This window comes from Anopheles gambiae, chromosome 2 (assembly GCF_943734735.2).
Source record: "Anopheles gambiae chromosome 2, idAnoGambNW_F1_1, whole genome shotgun sequence".
Taxonomy (NCBI): Eukaryota; Metazoa; Arthropoda; class Insecta; order Diptera; family Culicidae; genus Anopheles; species Anopheles gambiae.
Window position 1 is genome coordinate 94,377,246 of NC_064601.1, and position 24,221 is coordinate 94,401,466.

The 24,221-nt window shown below is 46.4% G+C and overlaps 1 protein-coding gene across 2 annotated transcripts in view; it reads right to left on the reverse strand.

Annotated features, from left to right (window-relative positions):
* LOC1276704 (uncharacterized) overlaps positions 1 to 23,861 on the reverse strand; it is a 36,167-nt gene extending 12,306 nt beyond the window's left edge. For both annotated transcript variants that reach the window (XM_061645491.1, XM_061645490.1), the window contains exon 1: positions 22,710 to 23,861. In XM_061645491.1, the coding sequence (XP_061501475.1) occupies positions 22,710 to 22,821 (112 nt within the window). In that variant the 5' untranslated portion in view covers positions 22,822 to 23,861. The remainder of the gene's footprint in view (positions 1 to 22,709) is intronic.
* Between the last annotated feature and the right edge of the window lie 360 nt (positions 23,862 to 24,221).

Here is a 24,221-nt window from a genome sequence, read left to right on the forward strand (position 1 = left end):
TTAAGTGTGCAGTGTTTTCTCTTCCCACCATTAAATGCCACCGTTTTGGGGATGATTGTGTTGATCAAATTTGTCACTGGGGTTTTTTCGTTGTGTAGGGAGAATAGTTTCTCAGGTTTGCTGCTTGCTGGCTGATGTGACTCTCCATTTCAAATGACATTCAAAGCGTTCTTGTTAGCTCCTAATGAATCGGATAACAGATTTTTATCACACAAATTATGAGCTTCTACTCACCGTTGACCAGTCCTGCTCATCTCAGGACCTTAATAAATTACCGACAAACTACCCCGCGTGATAGCGATCTCCACAAACTCTTCCTCATAGTGGGGTTCACATGAATACCTGACTCCACCAAACCCTATTTTCTCCCATTCTTTACACCTGTTAGTTCTCCGTCAAGTTCTATCACCACACAAAAACACACCTCAACCGTTCCCTCTCTCAATCTGGCACTGTTTTCTTCCCCTTTTTCTAAGCATTTAAAAGTAAAATCTTTCTTCGTCGCTGGAGAGTACACGCAAGCCTCTGTCTTCGATGGCCGATTTAGACGCACGTTCACACGTTGACGCTTCATCCAAGGTGGAATGACCCGGCTCGCGTTGTAAAGATTCGGCCAGTTGGTTTGGCTTCGGTCCACTGCCTCACGGAAATACCACCGTGCTCATGCTTGCTCATGAAAAATGCAACATTGCTCGCTTGCTGTAAGACCTCCTGGCGGGGCGTAGCGATAGCGGAAAAGCGGTTAAGTCGATTCACTTTTAATTCCGTAAATCTCCATTTCACCAACCGACCTATTGGGCAACTTTACTCGAAGGTTTAGCAACAGAGCTCAAAGATAGTTGGTTTATTTTGACACCAAACGAAACTCTTTCACTCTACGCTTGCTCAACGTTCTGTTTCCAGCGACTCTTGGCTGCTAATATTTCCATCAACATGTTTCACAATGGTTCGTACCAAACGAGAGCCAACCACCCGTGCGGATTGCCTTATTAAAGCGAACATTATGTCGCCATTTATTGTCTGCTAAACAATTCTAGCTGTTTGGCGTTACAGATATCTGCCCTCTCCGCTATTATCCATAACAAGAAATGGCACAAATGGACACAAAACAAACAACCCATCGTATATTAAAACGACAAGCCTAAGAACACAACGCATAATAGCTTGTGCGTTGTTTTAGGCATTCGTGGAAACAAAAAGAATACACTAAATGGGTGCTTTTGGGAAATGAAATTCATACTCTAACATCTGTTTGCATCGATGCTCGTTAGGAGCTTTCTGGGAGGGCAGCACCAAAGACAGCTCCGAACTGAAGCGTGGGTTTGATTTATCCTTCCCCTACAGCGCTTCCCGAGGGAGCGGGGAGTAACAGCGATTGTGCAGCGATAAACGGTTGGAATTTAATGTGACAAGATAATTTATCGAACCTCATCTCAAGTTTCCGTTTTGTTTTACGTTTTGAATTAACTCATTAGTTCTCAATTCAATGGGCACGCTTTGATTTACTAATGACAAACCAAAGACAAAGAATCGATTCCTAATCAGCGGTACAAGCAAAGTCTTTGCAACAATTTCACACGCACAGATACAAATGCTCCGATCATTTGCTTACCACTTTAAAGCCAAACCCGGCAGGGAAATGGTTGCTCCCGTTTTTGTGTACGCTTGGCTGGTCCAAACTGGTCGTCCTTGAAGATGGCACACGCAAACAAAAAACACACACAAAATTTCCGACCCACAAAAACTGACCTTCTTTCCCCGCAGACACACGGACAATCACAATCAAAATTGACACGCTAACGACATACTTCAATTATCGATCGAGACACATCACACACGACGAACGTCATGTCCGGCACGTCAGGCACGAACGACGGGACCGAACCACACCGCTCGGCTTGCTGCTGGTAATATCTTCTTCACCTGTCCACGGGTGCAATCATGCAGCCCCACAAAGTATGCGGCGGTACGCGCCCCCTCCGGGCGCGCTGTGCAGCGAAGCGAGTGTCAAAGCGCAACCCCCGAACCGGGCAGAACAATTTCAATCATGTCGTCGGCGGACGGGCATGCACAACTGCCCAAAAGGGAGAGATATTCACCGTTTTACGATTTCATTCATTCCGAGCGCATAGTTTGTTGGCGTTTTTTTTTTTCGTTTTGGGGTTTTTGCACACTCCACCGACACTTTGTCATTTTTCGGAAGGTTTCATATTTTTATCTCGCTCGCTTGTTTCTTCTTTTCTCTGTGAATTGGAGTTATTTTTTACACCAATTGCATTCCGCTGCTATGTGTTGCTGTGCTTGTGGCCCACTCGTTTCGTTGTGGACGATCGCGTTGCTTCCATGATAACGATCACACAAAGATCGCGTTTGGTTTAAGTTTCAATTTTACGCATTTTATTGCTGTGTTTTTTCATACACTGCTTTTTTATGCTGCTACTTTGCTACTGTTGTTACCTTCACTGTGTGGTGGTTCTATGCTTCTATCCACTTACAAACCCACCGGGGTGAAACTTTTAATTTTCACTCTTCCATTATGCTCCCAATCTCAGCCCGACTGGATCTGATTGGATTTTTCTGTTTCTGTCTGTCTGTGTGCGCGCAAACAGACGCACACACGTCCAACAGCGCACCCTCCCTCAAAAGCTTGACCAAACTTTACGCAACGAAACTGGACGATTCGCTCGTTTAGTGATGAAGAATGTTTGCTTGTACCGTCTAGTCTCGTAACCGCGCCACGGTCAGGCTGTGGTGCCCAACGACAGCGAAACCCATTCCATCGGCTGCCTTTTTATGTTCTATTCCCTTCCTAATGTGGTTGTGGGCATTTTTCTTCTTTTTCTTGAACGCGTCGACGGGTGCGACGAGGCACCCCCAAAAAATCAGCCGAACCAATTGGCAACGGGCGCGACGGCGCGATCGATCCTCGCGACTCCTCGCGCGTCGAAATTCCTTTCCGAGGTCCTATGCTATAAGGCTTCCCACTGTATCGCCTCGAGCACCTTTCGAGCCGTCAAGGTCTTCTAAGAACGCGGTTTGCCCGCGCGTTTTGTTTGGCTCACACACACACACTCACACCAAGGTTCGATTGCAGAAGAATTTTGATATCCCTTTTTGCCCAAACGGCACAAACGAAATTCAAGGAAGATGCGAACGAAAACTGTATCTTGTTGGAAATTATTGGAATTTGTGTTTTTTCTCTACTCTTTCCACTCACTTTCGATCCCTTTTTTCGATTGTTTGGTTACATTTTTTGTTTGTTTTTTGTTGGTTTAATTTCTTGTCACACTTGTCAATTGTTTGGAACTAACAAATTAATCAAAAGACTTAAACGCTGGGTAAAGCAACGAACCTCGCTTAAACTAACCGATCACACAGCAGCATCAACAGCATTGTTTGAGCAATGGCACAACAGTGTATCCTTAAACTTCCAGCACACACCAAAAAACACCTCACACCAACACTCGCGGTTGAACACTCGCGGGGCAACCTTTTTGCGTAAGCTCCGGCGGACGGGACGGGGTTTTTGCTCCGAGATCTCCGTCACACAGTGCAATCCACCCGCTACAGCGCTTTGCTACAAACTGACTTCGGGTTGGGCTTCTTTTCACTGATCTGCCTCCGTCGCACCGGTCGCCGAGGATGACGACGACGACGACGACTACAACGACGCGGGTCGTCCCGCGTTCCCGGGGCCCTGTCCGCTGTTAGCTGTATCCGATTACACCTGAGGTTTTGTTCGTTCGTTCCATTTCATCTCTCCCGGCATGCTGTGCACTCTCATCCCAAAACACGCGCGGCTTCGTGTGTTATCTCGCGCGTGCTTCATCCGACCCGGAATCCGAATGGATGCTGCTGTGCTCTCCGTGCCACACGGGAGAGCATCGCTCTCTTTCGCTTCGTTCTCTTTTAGTAGCGAGACGAGAGCATAGCAACATAAATGTGGTACCGTGCCGTCACAGCGCAGAAAGAAACGTCCGATTTAGTGGGAATGAGGCGACGAACTGAGAGAGCGAAACGATTCGAAGAGCATCGCGTTATGCTGCTGTCAACAAAGCAGCGGGCGGGCCAGCAACCACACGGACAGCGCTGCAAAAGGATTCACGCTTTGAGGCAACGTTTGGTAGTTGGTCGTACGGAACATATTGGTTGCATATTTTTTACAGAACATTTCTACTCTATTTTAATGCTTTAACATCTTTCAGAAGACGAGCTGTTCTTCCTTAAAGAATATAGTGTTTACCACTTTTTCATTATTTTATCTCTTCATTGTCTTCTTTCCACCAGAATCCACCTGTTGCTAGACCGCATCAAACACAACGGCCACTCGTTCAACATCCAACCAACTCTGCTGTCTAGAGACGACCAACAAAGCGTATGCAATGAGCGCTGCCGGTATCTACGTCACTCGATCTGTCCCATTTCATGTCAACGCCGGTACGGCAGCATAACAGTGAGGAGTGAAACGAAACCCGGGCCATAGGCAAACGCTCCGGCAGCAGCATAACAACCTTACCCTCAACCGCCCCCAGACCACGGCAAGTAAAACAAAAGATTAAACCCGATCCTGCCCGATGATTCGGTGTAGCCTGTAGCCACCTTTAATCCGGGTGGATCGTTCACCGTGCCGTGGCTATTTCGTAAGCCAAGAAAGCTAACCTTCGATACAGTTGGGAGAGATGGGCAGGCCAAAAAAAAAGGGCTCTAGCGTGTCTCTCCTCGCTGCTTGTACGTTCGCGCTACTAGAAAAATGAAATCGAAACAACAAACGAAAACAATCTTCAAGCGTGCCACCCAAGCCACCCTCCAACCACCCTCCAGCAGCGCAACTGTGTGTCCACTTTTGTTGTCCCATCTGTGCGGTTCTTTTTTGGACGTCTTTCTTTCACCCTCGTCCTCTAGTGCCTTTTTTGTTTTTTTGTTTTGTGCTTGCTCATCCAATTCTGATGAGATTAGATTTTTTTAACCCCTCCACGTACCCTGTTCTTCCGTGCCGAGGCTGTCGGCTGGCTCAACTTCGAGTCGATCGACGAACATTTTTCTCCCTGGCCGTCCGAAGCTTAGCAAAAGCATTCGTTGGTGTGTATGTGTGTGTGTGGATATCTTTTCACCACTCACCGAGCGCACAGGTGCGCTCAGCAACGAAAAGCAGACCTTCAGGGTTTCAACCTGAAGAACCAAAAAGAACCAAGCAACGAACCCTCCGACGAATCTAGTTGCCGGCGATCGATCGCGGATCTAACGATCATCTCCCGTGCTTGACAAACCACACCACTGAAACAATCTCGGCCGGGCTTGCACTGGGGGGGGGTAGCGGGGCACCAAAGAACTGCGCGGTAGGCTGTAGCGCGCCAAATTACACGCTCGTGATGGTGGTGAATTTATTTAGATTAGCTTCCATTTTCGGCCATACGCATACATATTGGATGCGCATTACAACACACACACACACAAGCACACGAATAAGGGCTAAAGGAAGGCAACAGACAAACGAAAGCAACACGTGCCCCGTGTTGTTTCTGTGCTCCTCGCGTGCGTTTGTTTAGAAGAAGGGTCTTAATTCCTGCCTGATTAAGATAGAACCGCCGCTTCACCGCGGACTGTGAAAGAGGGGAGGGAGTAAAGGGGGGTTTCAAGTGACGAATGTTGATTTGTTGTACACCCCTTTTCCCCCTTAGTTGGGTGGATGGGTGAAGAAAAAATCGTTTTTCTCCTCCCATCACAATGGCGTACAGCTTCTCGTTAAGGTTCTGCTGTACCGCTGTAGCTTATCGCGAAGAAGCAAAAACACAGAACCAAAAAAAAATAGGAGGCAATATTTCAGTACTATTTTCTCTATTTTCACCCCTGCTTCTGTTCCTTCCCTTCCCAGAGTAATTTATCCTGAACCGTTTTGTTGCCTACGGTTTCACCGCGCTGTTCGTCACTTGTGCTCAAGACAAGTCTTTCGACCGATCGAAGCAACAACAACACGCTCGCTGTAATTTACACATCGCCGCATTCGTGTGCAACTTGACCGTTTGATCGATCGAATACGGTTGCCTTGAATGGGTGGAGAGGGGTGGGAGGTAGCACACAACATTGCATTGCTGACATTGCTCTGCCTTGTTCAAATAAACTCCATAAATTATATCAATCGCGGCACAGAATCGTCGCACGTCGCTGATGGATGGACGTGAAATGATGTATCTCCTGGCACCGATACCTATTGCCAGCGCTGCTGCTGCTGCACATGTTTGTGAAGGTGGTTCAAAACCGTCCGAGCAAAAAGGAAGCACAAAAACAACCAATCTCAATCGAGAAAAGGGCGAATAAAAACACACACACACACCCATTGCATCTCTCCCAGGTGGTGGTGATGCTGTAGCGCAAAGGCAAGTGTCAAGATTCCGAACGGGCGATAAACTAAATCATGTTTGCCTGCCATATCATCCCCAACCGCAACCGGAACGCTTCCCCTTGCTGGTTCCCGCAACTGCCTCGGCACCATTGTCGTTTGACACATGTTTTCCGCCTTTCAATGCTACCGCGGTTGATCCGGCTGCTTGGCGGGACAGTGTGTGTGTTGGGGGTTTCGGGGGGGAGGGGGTGGGGTACGATCGCGTAGGAAATGCGTTGGCGAATGGCTCCGCTTACCCATTTCTGGCAATGCGCGCGCGCGCTCGCGTCCTGCTTTGCCGCAGCATCAAGACGGGGTGTTAGTGTGCGTGCGTGCGTGCGTGCGCAATTTCTCGTTTGGGTGGTACGAGCGTGCGCGCGCGCCGTCGTCAATTAATTTATTCGTTTGCTTAATTTAAACGTAATTAATTGTAGCATAAGCCTGCTGGTGCAAAAGCGATGATTCCGTTTGAATCGAGCGAGAACCGCAAACCGAACCATCGTTTGTGGTGGAAGAGGTGAGCTTTTTTCTTCCTCTCTCTACGCTTCGCTTCGATCGTCCGCAGGTTCCAAGCGGGTAAGGTGGTACGGCAAATGTACGACAGGCAGAGGGAGGAGAAACATACACGCATTACATCACACGCACACACACACACACGGAGGGGGGGCAAGGCATTACATTCCGATGCTGGCGCAAACAACCCTATTCGGGTGCGTATGTTCCTTGGGATGGAAGAGATCGGTATCGGAGGTATGGTGTCACTGATCTTATCGGATCGCTTGTAGTGATTTACACCTGGGAACAACTATTTGCTTCTTCGACGTGCTGCACGTCCCATTGCACAGGTTTCTAATGTGTGCAATAACGTGTGCCACTGAAAGAGATGTTATGGCATGTTTTAAAGTGATTTATGTGTTGTAGAGCTGGTTATATTAGCTCTTTTAATTTTAATATTATTCAAGATTGCTATTGGAATTGGAATGGATTGAATTGGAATTGATGTCTCATTAAAATTGTTCCAAAAAAAACCCTCAATTTCAATTTCAATTCCTGCTTTCCTTTTCAAATCTGAGAACAAGTTTGACTTTCACATTCAGCATTTAATCATCAAACACACTCCCAGACATTCCTTCAAGTTCCCAAAAATAACCCGCCAACCCACAACCTTTTGGCTGTTCGTTCTCAACGCTTTCCACTGTCACTTTCAGACAACTTTTCACAGACCATCTGTCAAAAAAAAAACGCCCCTACGAAGCCTTTGACATTGCGCTCCACATCCGACATTGACGTTTCATCCGTTGACTTTAATCCGCTGCAAAAGTCCGTTTTCTTTTTCAAATCGTCTGTTTTTGTTTTGCTCCCTTCGTTTGAGAACCGCTTCGATTGCGTCATAAACAAATCGTTGCCCGCGTTTTCCTTTCCACCGCTACGAACGAATTCCCCATGCAACTTTTTTTTTTATGGCGCGTTCCTTCCTTCCCGCATCGCAAACTGTAAGCGATTGCCGGAGTGAGCTAATCTCAAAGCTTGTCGCCTTTTGGATCATTGAAGCAACAACAGCAACAACAAAAAAAGAACATATCTGAACATATCCCCGTCCAGCTATCGCACCTCACATTTGTTCTTAATTTGCTTCCCTTCTCCTACCCCTTGGGCTCTTGGGTGGAGAGATTCGATCGATCGCTTACGGATCGCTCCGATCCGATTGATGATCGCCCGTGACAGGGCAAATTCTTGTCCCCTCCTCTCCCATTCCTGCGCATAGTCACAGTAATCGAAAAAAAAGTAAAAACCCGCCCGCTGGTCTAGGAATGTGACGGAAAGAACGATAAAAAACTGGTAAAAAAAACATATTACCTTTCAAAAAAAAACCCCCTAACCCGTAGCTCCTCCGATACACGACACGCTACAGGGTTTTAAGGGTTGATACCATCGGCTAAACGCTTCCAGTATTGGGCACGGTTGGGAAACGGATTAGCACAATAATCATAATAATTTAATCAACCATTAAGATGCGTCTGATTGCCATCGATACCGGCTGCTGAGCAGCCGGGGAGGAAATGTTCACACATCAATCTGCCGTGTGCCTTGGCGAGCATAATATCCCGCCCGCGAGCGATTATGATATCCGGTACGATGACTTGTCGCTTTGTTTTCACTCTCCGTTGCTACAGAATTCTGTTTCAAAGCGTGCGCTTTGCTACTGTGGACGCGTAACGTTCGTTGCCCGTTCGGATTTTTTTTATGGATTTATTGCATTTACAACGATAAATCAGCAGTAGCAGCTGCTACTGGCAACGCAGCACGGTGGAGTTTTGCTCAAGCTTTTGATTGAATATTTTCGCATATAACTTGTTCTGCCTCATCGTTCAGCTTGGCCAGCTTGGAGGAGTAATTAAATCAGAAAAATTAAACTTCTTTATATGATTTTGGTTTTTTTTTGCAACGAGAAAAAGGAAAGGAATTGTTTACCACATCTCCTCGTTCGCTAACGAGTCCAATTCTCGGTGCAGAATGCGTGAGTCATGCAGTCCGTGATAGCACCGTCCGTGTGGTTGCCCTTTGTGCAGCAAAATGTTCGGGGCATGAAGTTGGGTGATTAAAACTCCCAAACCAAAGTATGAAATTCCATAATTCTCCCCCCTTAAAAAAAGCAAAAAAAAATAACGCCTCAATTCCCGCCCCATTCCCACGGATCAGTGTGCATATATCCCACTCGTTACACTAATTTGCCGCTGTGTTTTAGCGAACGCCAAAAGGCAACGGTACGGTACCGGGACCCGCCGACACAGCCGAGGCCAAAACACGTTTCGTTTCTCATGAGTTTTCATAATTCCCCCAAGGGGCGTAATAGCTGGCGGCGGCGGCGGCGGCGTTTCTTCATACAAGCGCTGCTTCAAGAAGCATCAAGCATGGTTTTACTCACACGCAAAAAAGGATTCGTTTTGTGTTACTGCCATCGGTTACAAATTCCAATCGTCCGTTATACATGGCTGTGTGGAGAGAGGGTACGGGCTGGTCTGGTGGTACAGTCGTCAACTCGTAAGACTTTAACAACATGTCCGTCATGGGTTCAAGCCCCGAATGGACCGAGCCTCCATACGTGTATGACTGCCTATTATCCTGCTTATGGGTTATCCAAGAGTCACTGAAAGCCAAGCCAAGTAGCGCCACAGGCAGGTCTTGACTGACAATGGTGTTGTGCCAAAGAAGAAGAAGAAGAAAAAGAAGAAGAAGAAGAAGAAGAAGAAGAAGAAGAAGAAGATATGGTATCGTAACAAGTAAAACATAGAACCAAGCACATCAGAGTACTCAAAAAATGCAGCAGCAAATAGAAGGTAACCATCTTGAGCAAAGGATGGCGTTGTCAGAAGATGTTGGACGCACATCTTCTGCTTATAACACATCAATTTGTTAAATCACAATTTTGTCACATAATATTCCAAACACATTGTATAGGCTTTTCTATTGATGGTTTCACACATTGTCGCCTTTAGCAACATGGAGGTACGCATTATTAAACGTATTATCTACTTTATTACATAGCTTCAACTAAATGTTGTAATAGCCTAAAAAAGTGTGCAATTTTGTAGAATGTTTCCCCGAGTTACGCGACACTCGAGTTACGGGAATTTTTAGCTTTAACACTTCATACGTCAAATTGATACAATTTCCTCCAACAAATGCCAAATTCAAAATAAATTGCAGTTTTGCTAAATGTTTGAAATCGTTTAACACACATAATTAACCCAATTATCTGCAGGAACTGTATGAAATAAGCAAAAATTAATACTAAATTACGTAATTTTATCATCAAAAAAAAAAAACATTGTAATATTCATATTTTGGCTAAAAACCGTAATATTTGACTTATGCGAAAATCAGAGTTACGCGAATGTCCCCGGAACGCATTATTCGCGTAACTCTGGTGAAAAATTGTAACCTCAAATCATAGAATACATTATAAACAAAAATTTCGTCTGGAATTAGTAATTTATGATTTCAAATGATATGTTTGTCTGATTGGTTTTATCTTTTTTATGCAATCCAATAGGAGTATCCAATCCAATCAGCTGTAGTGCCGAATGATGTGAAAATCCCTATCGTATGTGTTGCAATGATAAGAAACATTCTTTCCATTCCATTCTTTCTTGTACGTGGACGCTATCGTGCAACAGAAAGATGCCCTTTCCTTCTCTTGCTCCTTTCTTTTCTTCGCTCACCAAATCAACCCAAACTAACCGAGCTTTATGGTTTCCAGCGTGCATGTTTGCCAACAACGGAGGCAGGCGCATCGCTCCCATCCCATCGAAGGGCACAAGGCAGCACCCAGCACTGTACAGCTCCGGCTGCCGCCCGGTGCCGCTGCGTGCACAGTGCATCACCGCAATGTCCACACGGCATCTCACGGGGGCAGCGGCGCGCGATAGCGCAAGATTACGAACGCGGAAAAGCGGACCATCTCCGCGCTCGGGCAGGAGGAAAATATTATACACTCTATCGAATTTAATAGCCCGATCGTGATATGCGTGACTTTGGCCGTGGCAGCCGGTCATCATCATCATCCAGGCAGCCGCAGCAAGGGTGGCAAGCGCAGGGCAAGTTCATCCTTTCGTCAGCGGACACTGGCATCGCGGACGAGGCAGAACAGGGGGACGCGCTCCAGAACGTGCAGCTCAAACGTCAACGATCTGCCACAATGGAGCGCACACCGGATGGCGCACTGCACTGGCAACAACAAAAACAACAACAACAACAGCAACTCCAGCTTCCCAGGAGAGAAGGTCCGGCTGCAGACAAATCGGGAAGTTGGCGGCGCACAACGCACCCTTTCACCCCCTAGAACACGGTTGGGAAGGAAAAATTAGGGCCCATCCTGAGACAAGCAATTCCCGCCGCCCGGAAGATAACACGAATTGACCGCACGACCTTCTGTGTTTTTGCCCCCCCCCCCCCCCGCACTCTCTCTCTCTCTCTTTCTCCTTCCAACCACTCCTTCCACACCTTCTTGAGACGCGGGTAATGATGATCTGAATCCGCATCACACACATATCTCCGAATGGCACTTACGAATGGTGTGCCGCTCCTTCCCACCCTCCGCGTGCAAATGATACTGCCGCAACGGAAAGGGGGCAATCAGTCGCAAGTCGCCCCAGCGATCACCCGCATAACATCGTGCACGGGAGGCTTCCCCCCACTGCCTCCTCCCACCCCTTTTTTACCGTAAAAGGGGTGATCGGAAGGGATTCCCTTTTTCTACCGACAATGTAAGTAGCACGGCCATGGACAAGGGATGGGGCACAGCAACATGCAAAAAAAAAAGGTCGTGTAGTCGCCAGCCAGAGTGCAGCGCGCAAACACGTCCATCGCCCCGACACAAACACACACACACACACACACGTCAGTGTGTCTATCCCGTGTTTGTTCGTTCGCGCATCGTTCGTGACGGCGGCCCCAAAACGGAACGGCCGATGCGAACAGCAAACGGTGGTACCGCTCGTTTTGCAACCGTTTTGCATAATTTCCTTGCCTGTCCCAAAAATGGAACCCGATCGGGCAGGGCAGGGCAGGGCAGAGAGGAACCAAGAGCGACGTAAACGGTTCGGGTGATGTGCGACGGAAGAAAAACCGTTGAGGACAGGGAGGATGATAATGATTCTACTAGGGGACGCTGATCCACACAAGCACACACACACACTGCGGGACAAACCCCGGTGGCGGTGGCAATGGATTTCAACGCCCCACAAGCGACTAACCCCGCTTTTTTGTTGGCCAAATGGGGAGCGTAACAGTAGCGGTAGAACGAAGCAAATAACACACAAACACACACACGCGGACAGACATAACGACCAAGATCCGCAAAAAAAACACTGATTCCGGCTCACACGTATAATCAACTCATGTTTGTTGTCTGATTCGTTTTTTGTTTTTTTTTTTGTTCGTCTCTTTTAAGATTTTGGAGGAAATGTAGTAATACTGGTAGCCAGGTTCGCCATCCGTCCGCAAACGTGTTATCAATTTCCCGCACTTAATAATGCGCTGCCGGGAAGATTGATCGCTCGAAAACATGCGCAAATCCTGAGGTAAGCTAAATTCTTCGCAGAAGAATCATTTTTAGTCAGTTTTTAAAGTGCGATGCTTTTCTTGTTGTTTTGCATCCAACGTAGAACTAGACAATCTCCCACTCTCCATCCATTCGGTCTGTTTCTATGTGTTACCTTGTAAGGGATACAAACCGCCCAGCATCTGCGCTTCTGCATCACTGATTCGATTACAGTTCACTCTCCTCCCGGGGATAAACGTTGTTGGCAGGCAAATTACAGCCACGATCACGCGCTGGATTAAACTAAAAAGCGTATCGCGAACCTTTTAAACATTGTAGCAAAGTGCTCTGTACTTTGAGCTAGCTGCACGAGAAGCGCTCCAAAGCTCCAAACTTTTACACATTTGACATTAACCGCGTTTGCGCTTGCTACACCAGAACGCCAGACAGCAAAGCGTTTTATTTAGGTTATTTACACGAACAAAATGAACGACGTTTTGTTTTATGTATGCCATTTTATGCATGGGAGTTTGAATGAATAAATATGATCTATAAATTACTCAACACCGCGCTACCCTTCGCGCCCAGCAGCGAATCTTCCTTTCCCCCTCCCCCTCGATCATGCATGGATCGTGGGTTTAGTTTTGGTTCGTTTCATTTTTTAAAGTGTCACCTACAAAAATCACAACAAAAAACATCATCGAAATGTGTTCAGTTTCTCACCAACTGAAGAAGAGCAGGGCTCCCCCCCCCCCCCCCCTCGTACTGGACGCTCCCAGGGGGGGGGCACATTCAGGAGGGAAGTCCATTTTATGAATGGTAATAAAAAAATCACCCATAAATTGATACTGTCCCGCTGACGGGGCCGACGACGAATGCGCCAGCATCAAATGCCGCCGGAGCACCACCAAAACGCTCAACCGGGTGGACCCAAAAAGTACAATAATCTCCACACCCTCGCACACACACACAACAGAATAAGCAACAGCAACAACAACAACAACAACAACAACAACAACAACAACAACAACAACAACAACAACGTAAAAGGCGTATTCTCCAACCCGGTATTAAGCATCAATCTGTTGGCCTTTTTTTCACGATCGCATCGCGCTTTGGTCGATCGCTTTTTTGATCACTTTTTAATTGCCCCATAAAAGCAATCGAATCGTCCTGGCCTCTGTGCCTGTGTGTATGTGTGTTTGAGAGAGATTGTTTTGCAACGGGTGAAATTTCCGTGCTTCTTCTGGACGATATCGAATGATGATAATCTTTCCATCTTCTCCCTTGCAGTAAACGCAGCAAAGCTTCTTTTTGCGCGTCAAAGAAACAACAGCCGCGACAGTTTTAAACTCCGCTCGTTGGCGATTAAATTGCTGCCCAAAAGACTTGTCTTTTTATTACCCTTATCACACTGCAGCCACCATACCACCGGGCACAGCGATTCCGGGTGAACGATGCGTGACTGCACATCAATATCTTCGGGTCCGGTTTTGGGAAGCGGCGGAAGCAGCCGGGCAATAATGTGCGTAAATGAATAATAAAAATAAATTTAACTTTAATTCAGAAGTGCACATTTACTTGCCAAGTGTCCCTTTAGCATTGTGGGTGTCCACCCAACAACCCCCCAGCTGGCTCTTTATATCTGAGCATTGTGGTTACTACGATCGTTACGAGTGGTGAAGAAACACGAGTTCCCATCTCCTCTTGCTTGGGATTATGGTTTTATTTTAATCTTATTACCCTCCCAGCAACAATATAAACACCAACCGAATGCATACATATTTAATACCCACTAGAACCCTCCTCAATGAGACGGAGGGCAGCCCCATCAAGCTACCAGGTGTGGTGGCGTAAGCACCCAGATTGGATCCCGGGGAGAGGATGCATTTTATTGTACAGTCCTTTCGCTGCAGCCCGGTTCGGTTTTCACAGCTGCATTCTTTTTGTTTCATCCGCTCTCTTTCCCTCCCTCCCTCGTCTCCTCCAACTGCTGCTCGAAAGTGCCATAAAATTCGGTATGCGTTCTCCCGCCCGCCCGGAAAGGGGGTGGTGTATGGATCACCAGCACGTCAAGGAAATGCACCCGTCAAACTTCGTTGTGGCCATTCCGTATTTTTCGTTTTTTTTCTGGTTGCTCCTGCAACACAATTTTTGCACGTAAATTACCGGATCATTACACTCTTCCATCCCCCCGGGTTTGTGCTACAAACTCAAGGGTTGGAAAAAAACGACAAAACCAGTCCACCAATCGATCTTGCCCGCCGCTGCATTCGAGCCGATATCGCGAGCGCGCGCGCGCTCGGAGATGGTGATTTGCGATCGTACGCGCATTAGGTTGGAATTTAAAACGACTTCTTCTGACCTTCGATCCTGGCGTCGGCGGCGGGGTTGCCCGATCCTTTAATCGTTTCCGTTTCTTTTTTGTAGCCCCCAAAAAAAAAAAAAAACAAAAAAAAACTAAAGGAAGAAAGAAGGGAAAGGCCTTCGCCTTGCTGCCATTCTTTCTGTACCGAATCGATCAATCGTGCTTTATGTCTCGTGTTTTAATCCCACCACCCTTCACCAAATTGCGCTTTCGTCACATGGTTGACGTTTCAGTGTGTGTGAGTGTGTGTGTTTTTTAAGCTGCCTTCAAAAAAGATGCATCGAACTACGCACCAAAAGACCCAATTGCAAATTGACCCATCGCGCAAATTGATCTGATCGATCGTGAATAGCTCTGCCGGTGCCTCGCTTTCCGCTCTTGCTCACAATTTTCCCATTTTATGCCCGTGTGTGCCGCTCCCGATTGCTGTGCTGATTCGTTTCCTTATCCTTATCCTTTAAGGCTTTAAGGGCAAAGGGATCGGCCAACCTTCTCTCTTTCTCTCTCTCTCACTCACCCTCTCTCTCGCCCGCCGTGTCAAACCGTGTTGATGGGGTAAAGGGTGAAAATTAAAATGAAGCGAAATAAAATTAAACGACCGTACTTGCAATTACCGCCCCCCATCCTTTCCTTCCTTCCCATTGGCTCCCCGCAAACCCGTGACAGCACCAGTGTGCTCTGACCCATCATCAAGCGCGCCACTCCGGCATTTTGTTACTCGCACTTCCTCTTACACCCCTGCTTACATCCAGTGCTGTACCGAGGTGGAATTAAAGCGACTAAAAACAAAACACCAACCGACAACAACATCTCCCGAAAAGAGATTATTTATGGCTTTCACGGTCGTCGAAGTCCACGAAGTCGCAGCAGAAGGAGTCGCTTGCAGACCCGTCTGGTTTTGCCGCGGAACAAATGGGAAGGCAGCAGCAGACCGAGCAAGCAAAACAAAAACGGTCCAGTTCGGTTCCGTCCGGAGAATGTTTCGATTCGCCTTTCTGTTCTGCCCACCCCAATTTCCAAAACGATAATGCGCTTCGATCAAATCTTATCCTCCCCTTGCTTGCCCCCCCCCCCCTCCCCTATCCTTCACCTTTGAAATCCTGTGCAAGAATCCTGTTTTTTTTTTGGGAGAAAGAATCCACCAAACAAAAAAGCATCGAGCGGAACGGAACCGAGCCCGGTTGAGCTGCAAATTTGCCGGCAATCACCAGCTCCGGCCGGAGAAGGTCCGCCGAAATTTCCGCCAAACACCCGCAGCAGCAACTTCATACAGCACACGCGGATCCAGTTGTGTTTTGTTTTACGTCTGGTTGGTGTTATTTAATCGGCAAAAAAAACAAAACGCTATCCAAACTGTCCAAACGTCTTTTGCAGCTTTTTGTCCAGAATTTCATTGCCAGAATGATCAAATTTTGAGGGTTTTTTTCTGTTAAATTTTTGCTTAATACTATACTATCGTCAAAAAGACAAAAGACGCCGGTCAAGATGGACAGTTTCCTTCTGCTCTCCCCATCACCAGCGCTCGGGGTTTTTGTTTGCGCTTTTTTCGCTTTTCGGCAACGGCTTTTTGTACAATTCGCTCCGTACCACTTTTGCGCACCATCATGTAATTATGATTACCCTCCCGCGTATGTAGAATTGCATATGCACCAGGCGTTTGGTGCATCCCGGCGGATACATTAATAAGCTTTGCAAACGAAAAACAATACAACAACAAAGAGTACAAATACACCGTGACCCGATGGCAGACACGATGGGCCACATTCTAGCCACCAGGCTGGGCTGTCCGGCTTCGATGATGCATTGCTAAAATTAAATGCACACACAGACTGTTACTGCCGCCGCCACCAAAAATCGTTTTTCGTGTGTGGAGTTTTCTTGCTGCTGTTGGTACAACACTCCCCGTTCTTAACTTTCTCAGTTTTTTTTTTTTTGGTTTCGTTTCTGTTCAACTGCACATGCATTCCACATACTCTCCATATCGTTTTTGTGGGGCGGCCCACAACAACGACGACGACGATGATGATGATGGTGATGGGCAAAATGGTGAATTATGATTATATGTTGCCCGTGTGCCTTACATGTTCCGGAATGGCACAGACTCATATAGACCGGGGAGGTTGGCAAACCATAAAGCACCCCGCGGAACATCCGAAATTGTTATGGGCCAGTATTCTTCGCTGCACTTCTTGTATCCTCCTCCCTGCTTTATGCAGCATCTGCCGTTGGCCTCGGTGCACCGTTCGATGGGCTCAATCTTAAGGAAGTGTGGAATTAGCTCAATGCTCTCGTCCCATATTATGAAGGATTTCGTACAGTGCCTTTTTACAATAATCTTAAGTTGCAAACAGTATTTGGATTTGAGCATTTTTAGAAGAAACATTACAGCTAAGCTATCAACAAACAGGTACGAAAAATTGATACAGCCATTAGTTTTTGGTCCTTCGAACCGGATTTTTATATGGAAATCGTAAACTAGGAGCGTTTGGAATGTCATACCAGTATGATTACTTTCATATTACCATCGCATTTAAATATGAGCACCAATCTATCAAATACATATAGAAATTAGATTGCAAATGCTACGAAAATGATACAACCGTTAGTTTTTGGTCCTTCGAACCAGATTTTTATATGGAAATCGTAAACTATGAGCATTTGAAATGTCATGCCAGTATGATTACTTTCATATTTCCATCGCATTTTAATATGAACACAAATCTATTTCTTATGTACTATTTCTGCTTCTTCTTCCTCTACTTGGCTTAAATGCCTAAGTGGACATCAAGAAATGGTTTTCTACCACCACATTGAAACGCATTGTTTAGCTGAGCTGAAATTATTTAATTATTTGAGATTAATAAGGCTTCAAAATTGGCTTTAAACACTATGAATTCAGGTGATCGAATTCAGAAAAAAAGCTAATCTGTAACTGCTAAACTAAAGCCAAACAAACATCACTTGCATAGAGTCATCAAAATCGATCAGAAAAAAAGATTGAATTGATTAAAACATCTCTCTTCAACATGTAATATATGCTACATACGAACTTTATAAAAATAAAACCGAAATAGAAGGAAGTATATCGGCTATCGACTTTATGCTTCCATGCTTTCAAACTCAATTTAATTAACTCCTTCCTGTTGCATCCAATCTCGAAGCCCGCCCAGCAATGGAATGCCTTCCCTACCTCGCCCAAACCCCAAGACTTAAAATTAAACATTTCAATCGGATTGGATTAACACGAATGAAAAGCCTCTTTCGCCTTCCAAACGCTCATAACGAGCATCAAAGCACGGCTTTGCGATGTGTGCGCCACAGCCGCCTGGCAGAGTAGTCTGGTTGCACCGTATGGTTTAATTTAAACTCCCTATAATCTTCAATTCACTCAACCACCCGTAGCAAGAAGCCGACATAATGCTGGCCGCCGCAGAGTTGCCTCGCTGTTGCCTCCGTTGCCTGTCCCACCTGTGCTCGGGTGATCGGTGCAATGAGATCTTCATCCAACGTTCCAACGTTTCCCTCCTACAAATCGGAAGGAGCGGAAAGCAGCAGCAGCAGCAGCAAGAAAACCCTTGCACTGGTAAACAGGCGAGAACAAACAAATGCCGTGCAGCGGAAAAGCAGATCTCGCATGCACCTGATGATCGCACGGCTGCACGGGGCAGCAAATGCAGCATCGTGTCCAGGGTGCTGCACCCTGCACGCACGCAAACGATCGACCTGTTGTGCGGTGCCGGTTTAATTTCTATTCTTTCCCTTCCCAGGGTGCTGTGCTGCCTGGCATAGTCCTACTCCTATCTGGCGTAATTTCACTCGTACTGTGAACGCAATTATTCCTCCTTCCCCAGTGGTTCGCTCGGGGTGCGTTCGCTTATGGTGGTTTCGGCCCACATGGTCGCATTGGCATCGGTCAGTCGACCACTACACGACGCGCACCGGCAGTAACCGATGGTAAGGAATAATTGCGGTAGCAATTACGAGATTATGATGATGTTGTTAGCTAAATGTCAAATTTTTAACCCCACGCCGCACGACCACGACGGGCTGAGGGGAAGGAGGCTGCTGCTATCGCTGCTAATGAAAATATTTCACTCAACGTTTAAGATAGTTCTGATTGCGCAAGGGGTCGGAGCAGTGTCTGGGTTGGATGGTGATGGTAAACAATTTCAAAACAGCCCAGTTCACCCTGACATTGGACCTTGGCTGCTGTTTTAATTTGGGGTTTTGTTGCATTCCTAGCAAATAGGAAGATAATAATGAAAATAGGGGAGGAAATTTCCAACTAGAGTTGTTAAAGTATGTCCTCCTAAGGTTGTGGTTTTATGTTCCTAAAGTGGTTGTAGTCAATAAAATCTGTAAATTCCAAGATTGAGAGACATTGAAATGCAACATATTTCTGAAGTTTGTATGACATGAACACCAAAGATGTATCATTTCATGAGGATCTTCTGTTTGATGTGATCATCAGAATTTACATAATGATTATCATAATCTATGATTTTGACAAATTGAGTTATCCTGTAGATAGAGTTGATGTGATTGAAACCTTGAAATAATTGAGTCAATTCCAGTACCTTTCTTACCTACTTACTTATCCAGCGCTACAATCGCTTTGTGGTCGTCGCCAGCTGCATATGTATTTGAAAGAGACTAATTGTCAATATCTCAGTCTTAGGAATTCATTTCAATGGCCGCATTTTGCCGCTCGATCCTATTCAACACAGCCACAAAACTCGGCCCAAACTCGTTTTTTATGAAAAATCATCACTTTGGCCGCTAAAGCCACAAGCAATATAGTGAGATAATTTCTTCAGAAATTATTTCAAATTCTTCAAAATCGCCAACGACTACTTCCCATACTTTGTAGATTCCTTCCTTCCAAAACTAGGTTAACTAGCGGCACGGGATAAAGCGGCATTCCTGCACTCCACCAACCCTCCTTGCCAGGGGCCTCAAACCGTGGTAGGGGTGTAAGATAAATTTGTCCACCTTAGTGCCCTCGATGTAACAAACGATTCCGACACGCAACCGCAAAAGGCCCGCGCACCGGCCCCGCCGATGACGAGTAGGAAACAATTAATCTTGTTCTAGTTGCACTCGGAAGCAAATGCCCAGCGATGGGGGAGATGGTCCAGGGTCCAGGTACCAGCAAACATTTACCTCCCCAATGCAGATGCATTTCAACCCGAGCACACCAAACGGAGGACGCTTATTAGCACCGAACCGGTACGAGAGAACGATGATCGACAACTCGCTCTCTCTCTCTCCCTCTCTCTAGACGCTGCGCTAGCCCTCCGATTTCCTTTCCAAGGCAAAGCGGCAGAACATATTCGCTCCGGTACTGCTGGTGAGGCGGGAAAATTATGGTAATGAAATTGGAAGCCTACCAACAACACACTGTTGTGCGCTCCAACGAGCTGCAGACCGTTTGCACCACCGAGCCACGGCACTCCCACGATTTATGCCATCCAGTGGTGCCTTAGAACCTACGATACGGTAGAATTGTGCCGGCTGCATTGCTCACTGCAACTGGACCATCGTAAATCCAGCTCCAGAGGGCAACCCACCACCCAAAAGGAAAGGTGGTTCTTCCCGTACCGGGAGAGGAATTCAGCACCATCACCACTGGCACCAGCGTTTCGCATAAAAATTTATGCTCCCTCCGGTGATCGGCACGAACATTCCTGCGAGCAGACCGAGCCCCAGCGTTATGATCGCGAGTGTACGATTATGTTATAATTTCACCGCAAAGCCCGTGCCTGTTTTCCATCCTCTCGATGTTTCATCCTCTTATTTAGGAGAGTTAAATGCACGAACGAATAAGCGATAGAACAGTTGGATCGGTGCCAGAATCCGCACTCGCACCGGCGGAACGCGAGGAATCCACAGCCCGCAAAAGCTCACGAGCTCACGCGGCCCCTCATCGTTAGGGCATCATCATCTTCGGCTGGGCTGCTTGCGAGTGTCTAATACACAGTGTGAAGACAAATCATCACCATCATCATCATCATCATCATCATGATCATGATCGTTAATGTTCTCTCGTTCTGGGCAAAGCAAAGCGAAGAAAAACAGGCACAAGGTGCAAGAGATTTATGCTCGAAATAGCAACGCGTCTAACCAATCCCGCCACGCGGGCTTTCCCAGAACAGACATCCTTAACCGCGCCGATGCCGATCCTGCTGCAAAACCACGTGCAGGCCCGGGCTCTTAGCTTCATTCCGACAAAAATCAATCACGATTTCATCGTTAAGAAACGCTGCCCCGGCTGCCATTCCTGTTTCCCGATGATGGTTCTATGCCCGGCCCTGCTCGGCGGTGCAATCGGACGCAGCAAATGCCCGTTGAAAGGCCCATCTGCTGCCCAGGCTCTTTGCTGCATCTGATGAACGACTGCACCGAAGGGCACACACGCTCGCACGGTACGATGGCGGGCACCAGATGACTGATGTTATGATAGGTCTCTCGAAAACTTTGACGATCGGTTTGTAAGAAAGAGGGGGGGGGGGGGCGGTTAATAAGGGAAGAATCTTTTTTTCCACCCTTCTAGCTTTCTTTCGAGCGCGCTCTCTGTAGCTCTTTGTAACTTCACTAGTTCTAAAGAGGTTCGGAAGGGCTAGATAGTGCACATAGCCACCGCACGATCATCTACAAAATCGCTGATAAATGGCCCCCGGTTGGTCGGAAAACGAGCCCGCGCAGAAGATAATAAAGGGAGCCCATCGACAAAATAGCGTCGAAATGACGTCAACCCTTTTCTTTTTTCCCTGGTGCCCCGTAGCATAAATCAAATGGGTTTTTGGGAGGGGAGGGGAGAAAAAAGTGAAGATCATACGTAGCATTGACGTGATCGGTCTGGATCGAGTTAAGGCAATAAGTTTTGCTTACGGAATAAAACATTCTTTCAATGTATTATCAGGTTTCGTACTGCAATTTTGTAGCAGAATTAAATTAGTAGTAGTAGTAGTAGTAGTAGTAGTTTCAAGTTACCTTTAAGTCATCTATTGTTTCGACTAGGGCATCTCAATTGCCTAAATTTTGTGTCAATTAATGTCCCTAATACATGAATTTCTGATTGTAGTTCAATGATACTATTTTAAATCTTTCACTTAGTTCCAATGTTACAATGTGTAAATTTAAGTCATCTAAACAATACTTAACTTAATAGTTATTAAAATATTAAGATTGTGAATTAGTGTTGGATAAATTTGATTCTGATTCATTCGGATTCTCGAAGGATTCATGAATCTCTAAAGATGCATATATTGCGAAAGATTCACGAATCTCTAGGGATTCAGGAATCTCAAGAGATTCCTAAATCTCCCAAGATTCATAGATCTTGAGCTGCTTATTATTCTCCTTCTTGGCGTAACAACCTACATGGCCTAAACAGGATTGCTACGGGAAGACGGTTCCAGCAAGGCTTTAGCCCACAACGGGCATGTTGTTAAGTCGTGAGAGTTAACAACTTTACCATGGGATTTCGAAATCAATATTTTGAACATCACACATCTTCAAAGATTCATGATGATTCATGAATCTTGCACATAATTCTTCGAGGATTTTCAGATTTTCAGAATTTCGACGAAATCAATTCATGGATCCTTAGAGATTTATGCATCCTTGGAGATTAATTAATTTTTAGAATTTAATCTTTTTGAATCACTCATCGCTGAGGATTCATATGAATGAATCTCCACAAACGATGTATGAAACCCAACACTATTGTGAATGCTCCAACGCAGTCTTTTAAGTCGGAAAACTTTGAAATACACAATGAAAGTAGATAACTTTTTCCTTATTTACTCAGTTATTGGTTGATATGTAACAAAATTAAAGACTTAATCTACAACGACTGTAGGTGAAACTTTACTAAACCAAAGTGTAATGAAAAGCTTCATTACAAGCACACTCACCTGTCCGATGATCCGTGCCGCTGTCGCCCTGTGCTGTGGTGGAAGCAGCCGCCGCAGAAGATTGGCTCACTCCCGTAGGGAAGATGGTGTTTTTACACAATCTCGAAAACATTTTCTAATCGTTCGCTTCCCGAACGCGCGCGGTCTAATATTCTTCCGCAAGCACACGGTCGACACTTTCTTTCACGCCGTTTCACCGCTTCAAACCACCGTCCGTCATCGGTTGTGTTCAAGCACTCTCATATGCAACACGTACTAACCACGTACACAGGATCCACGGGACGGAGCTGGTTGCGGATGGCTGATGGAAGTTTTGGTTTTGCTGCACCGCACCAGTTCACCATTTCTCATCAGCATGCCAACGGCTGCCACTATCGCTACAGGCAAACCGGGCGGCAACCAATCGCAATCAACAACAACAAAACCGGTCACGCACTCATTTTCACGGCGGCACAAGCAATAGAGGGAAATTAATGAAAGCAAGACCGCAGCCACGTTGGGAGGGAAACAACACACACACACGTACACTGGAGTGTACTGAAGAGTAAAACTTTCACGTGGAAGATTGAGCGAGCTGTTTGTCAGGCACGCGCTAAAGCCCCGACGCCGACACTAATTAATCTAATTTCATAAAGCTCGCGCGCGCCAAAGGTTCACCGACAAAACAGACGCACTGTACTGTGTTGGGGGAATGAAGAAGACAAAAAAGATGGCTGTTAATTGTTTCGGGAAAAATTAACCAATTTTTACTAGAACTCTCCGATCGATTCGAACTTGATGCTCAATTTAATGAACGAGTTTCTTTGTCGGGTTAATGAATGTCCAGCATATTCTTAACCCACCCGGCATCTAACTGAGAACGCTTAATTATGCTCAAAACCGAAAGAACTTAAACACTGTCACACACACACACACACACGCGCACTGGTCTCTTTTGGCCCTCCTTAGCGATGATGTCAGCCCCATGGGTGGCATTAAATTAACAAATGACTATCAACCCGGGCCGGGCGGTAGAGGACCATCTTCACGCAAACTCAACCCCACGGTCACAACTGCTAAGGCCCTCGGGCCCTCCAAGGGGCTGACGGTGCACTGATTTTTCCATATACACTATCCCTCCCCTTCCCTTACACACACACACACACACACGCACGCACATACATGCGCTCGAGAGCGCCTAGTTGCGCCGATCGACGACTGCAAAATGCGCAAAACCAGCGTACAGTTCCCTCTAATGCGTTGTTTGTTTGTTTTTTTCTCCCTCTCCCTAGGTAGGAAGGGTGTCTCGCTCTCGCACCCACCGCACTCTCCCGCAGCACCCCGTTTTAGTAGCAGCGGCTTAGTGTTCCTCCCTATGCACGTTCCGTATGTAATTAAAAACAATAACAAGCATACTCACATACGCACGAAATAGCATTTCAAAAAAGGGAGAGAGAGAGAGCGAAACGATCAAGTGTTCAGTGTGTTGGTAGCCATCGCAACAGATACAATCCAACCGAATGGGGACACCTT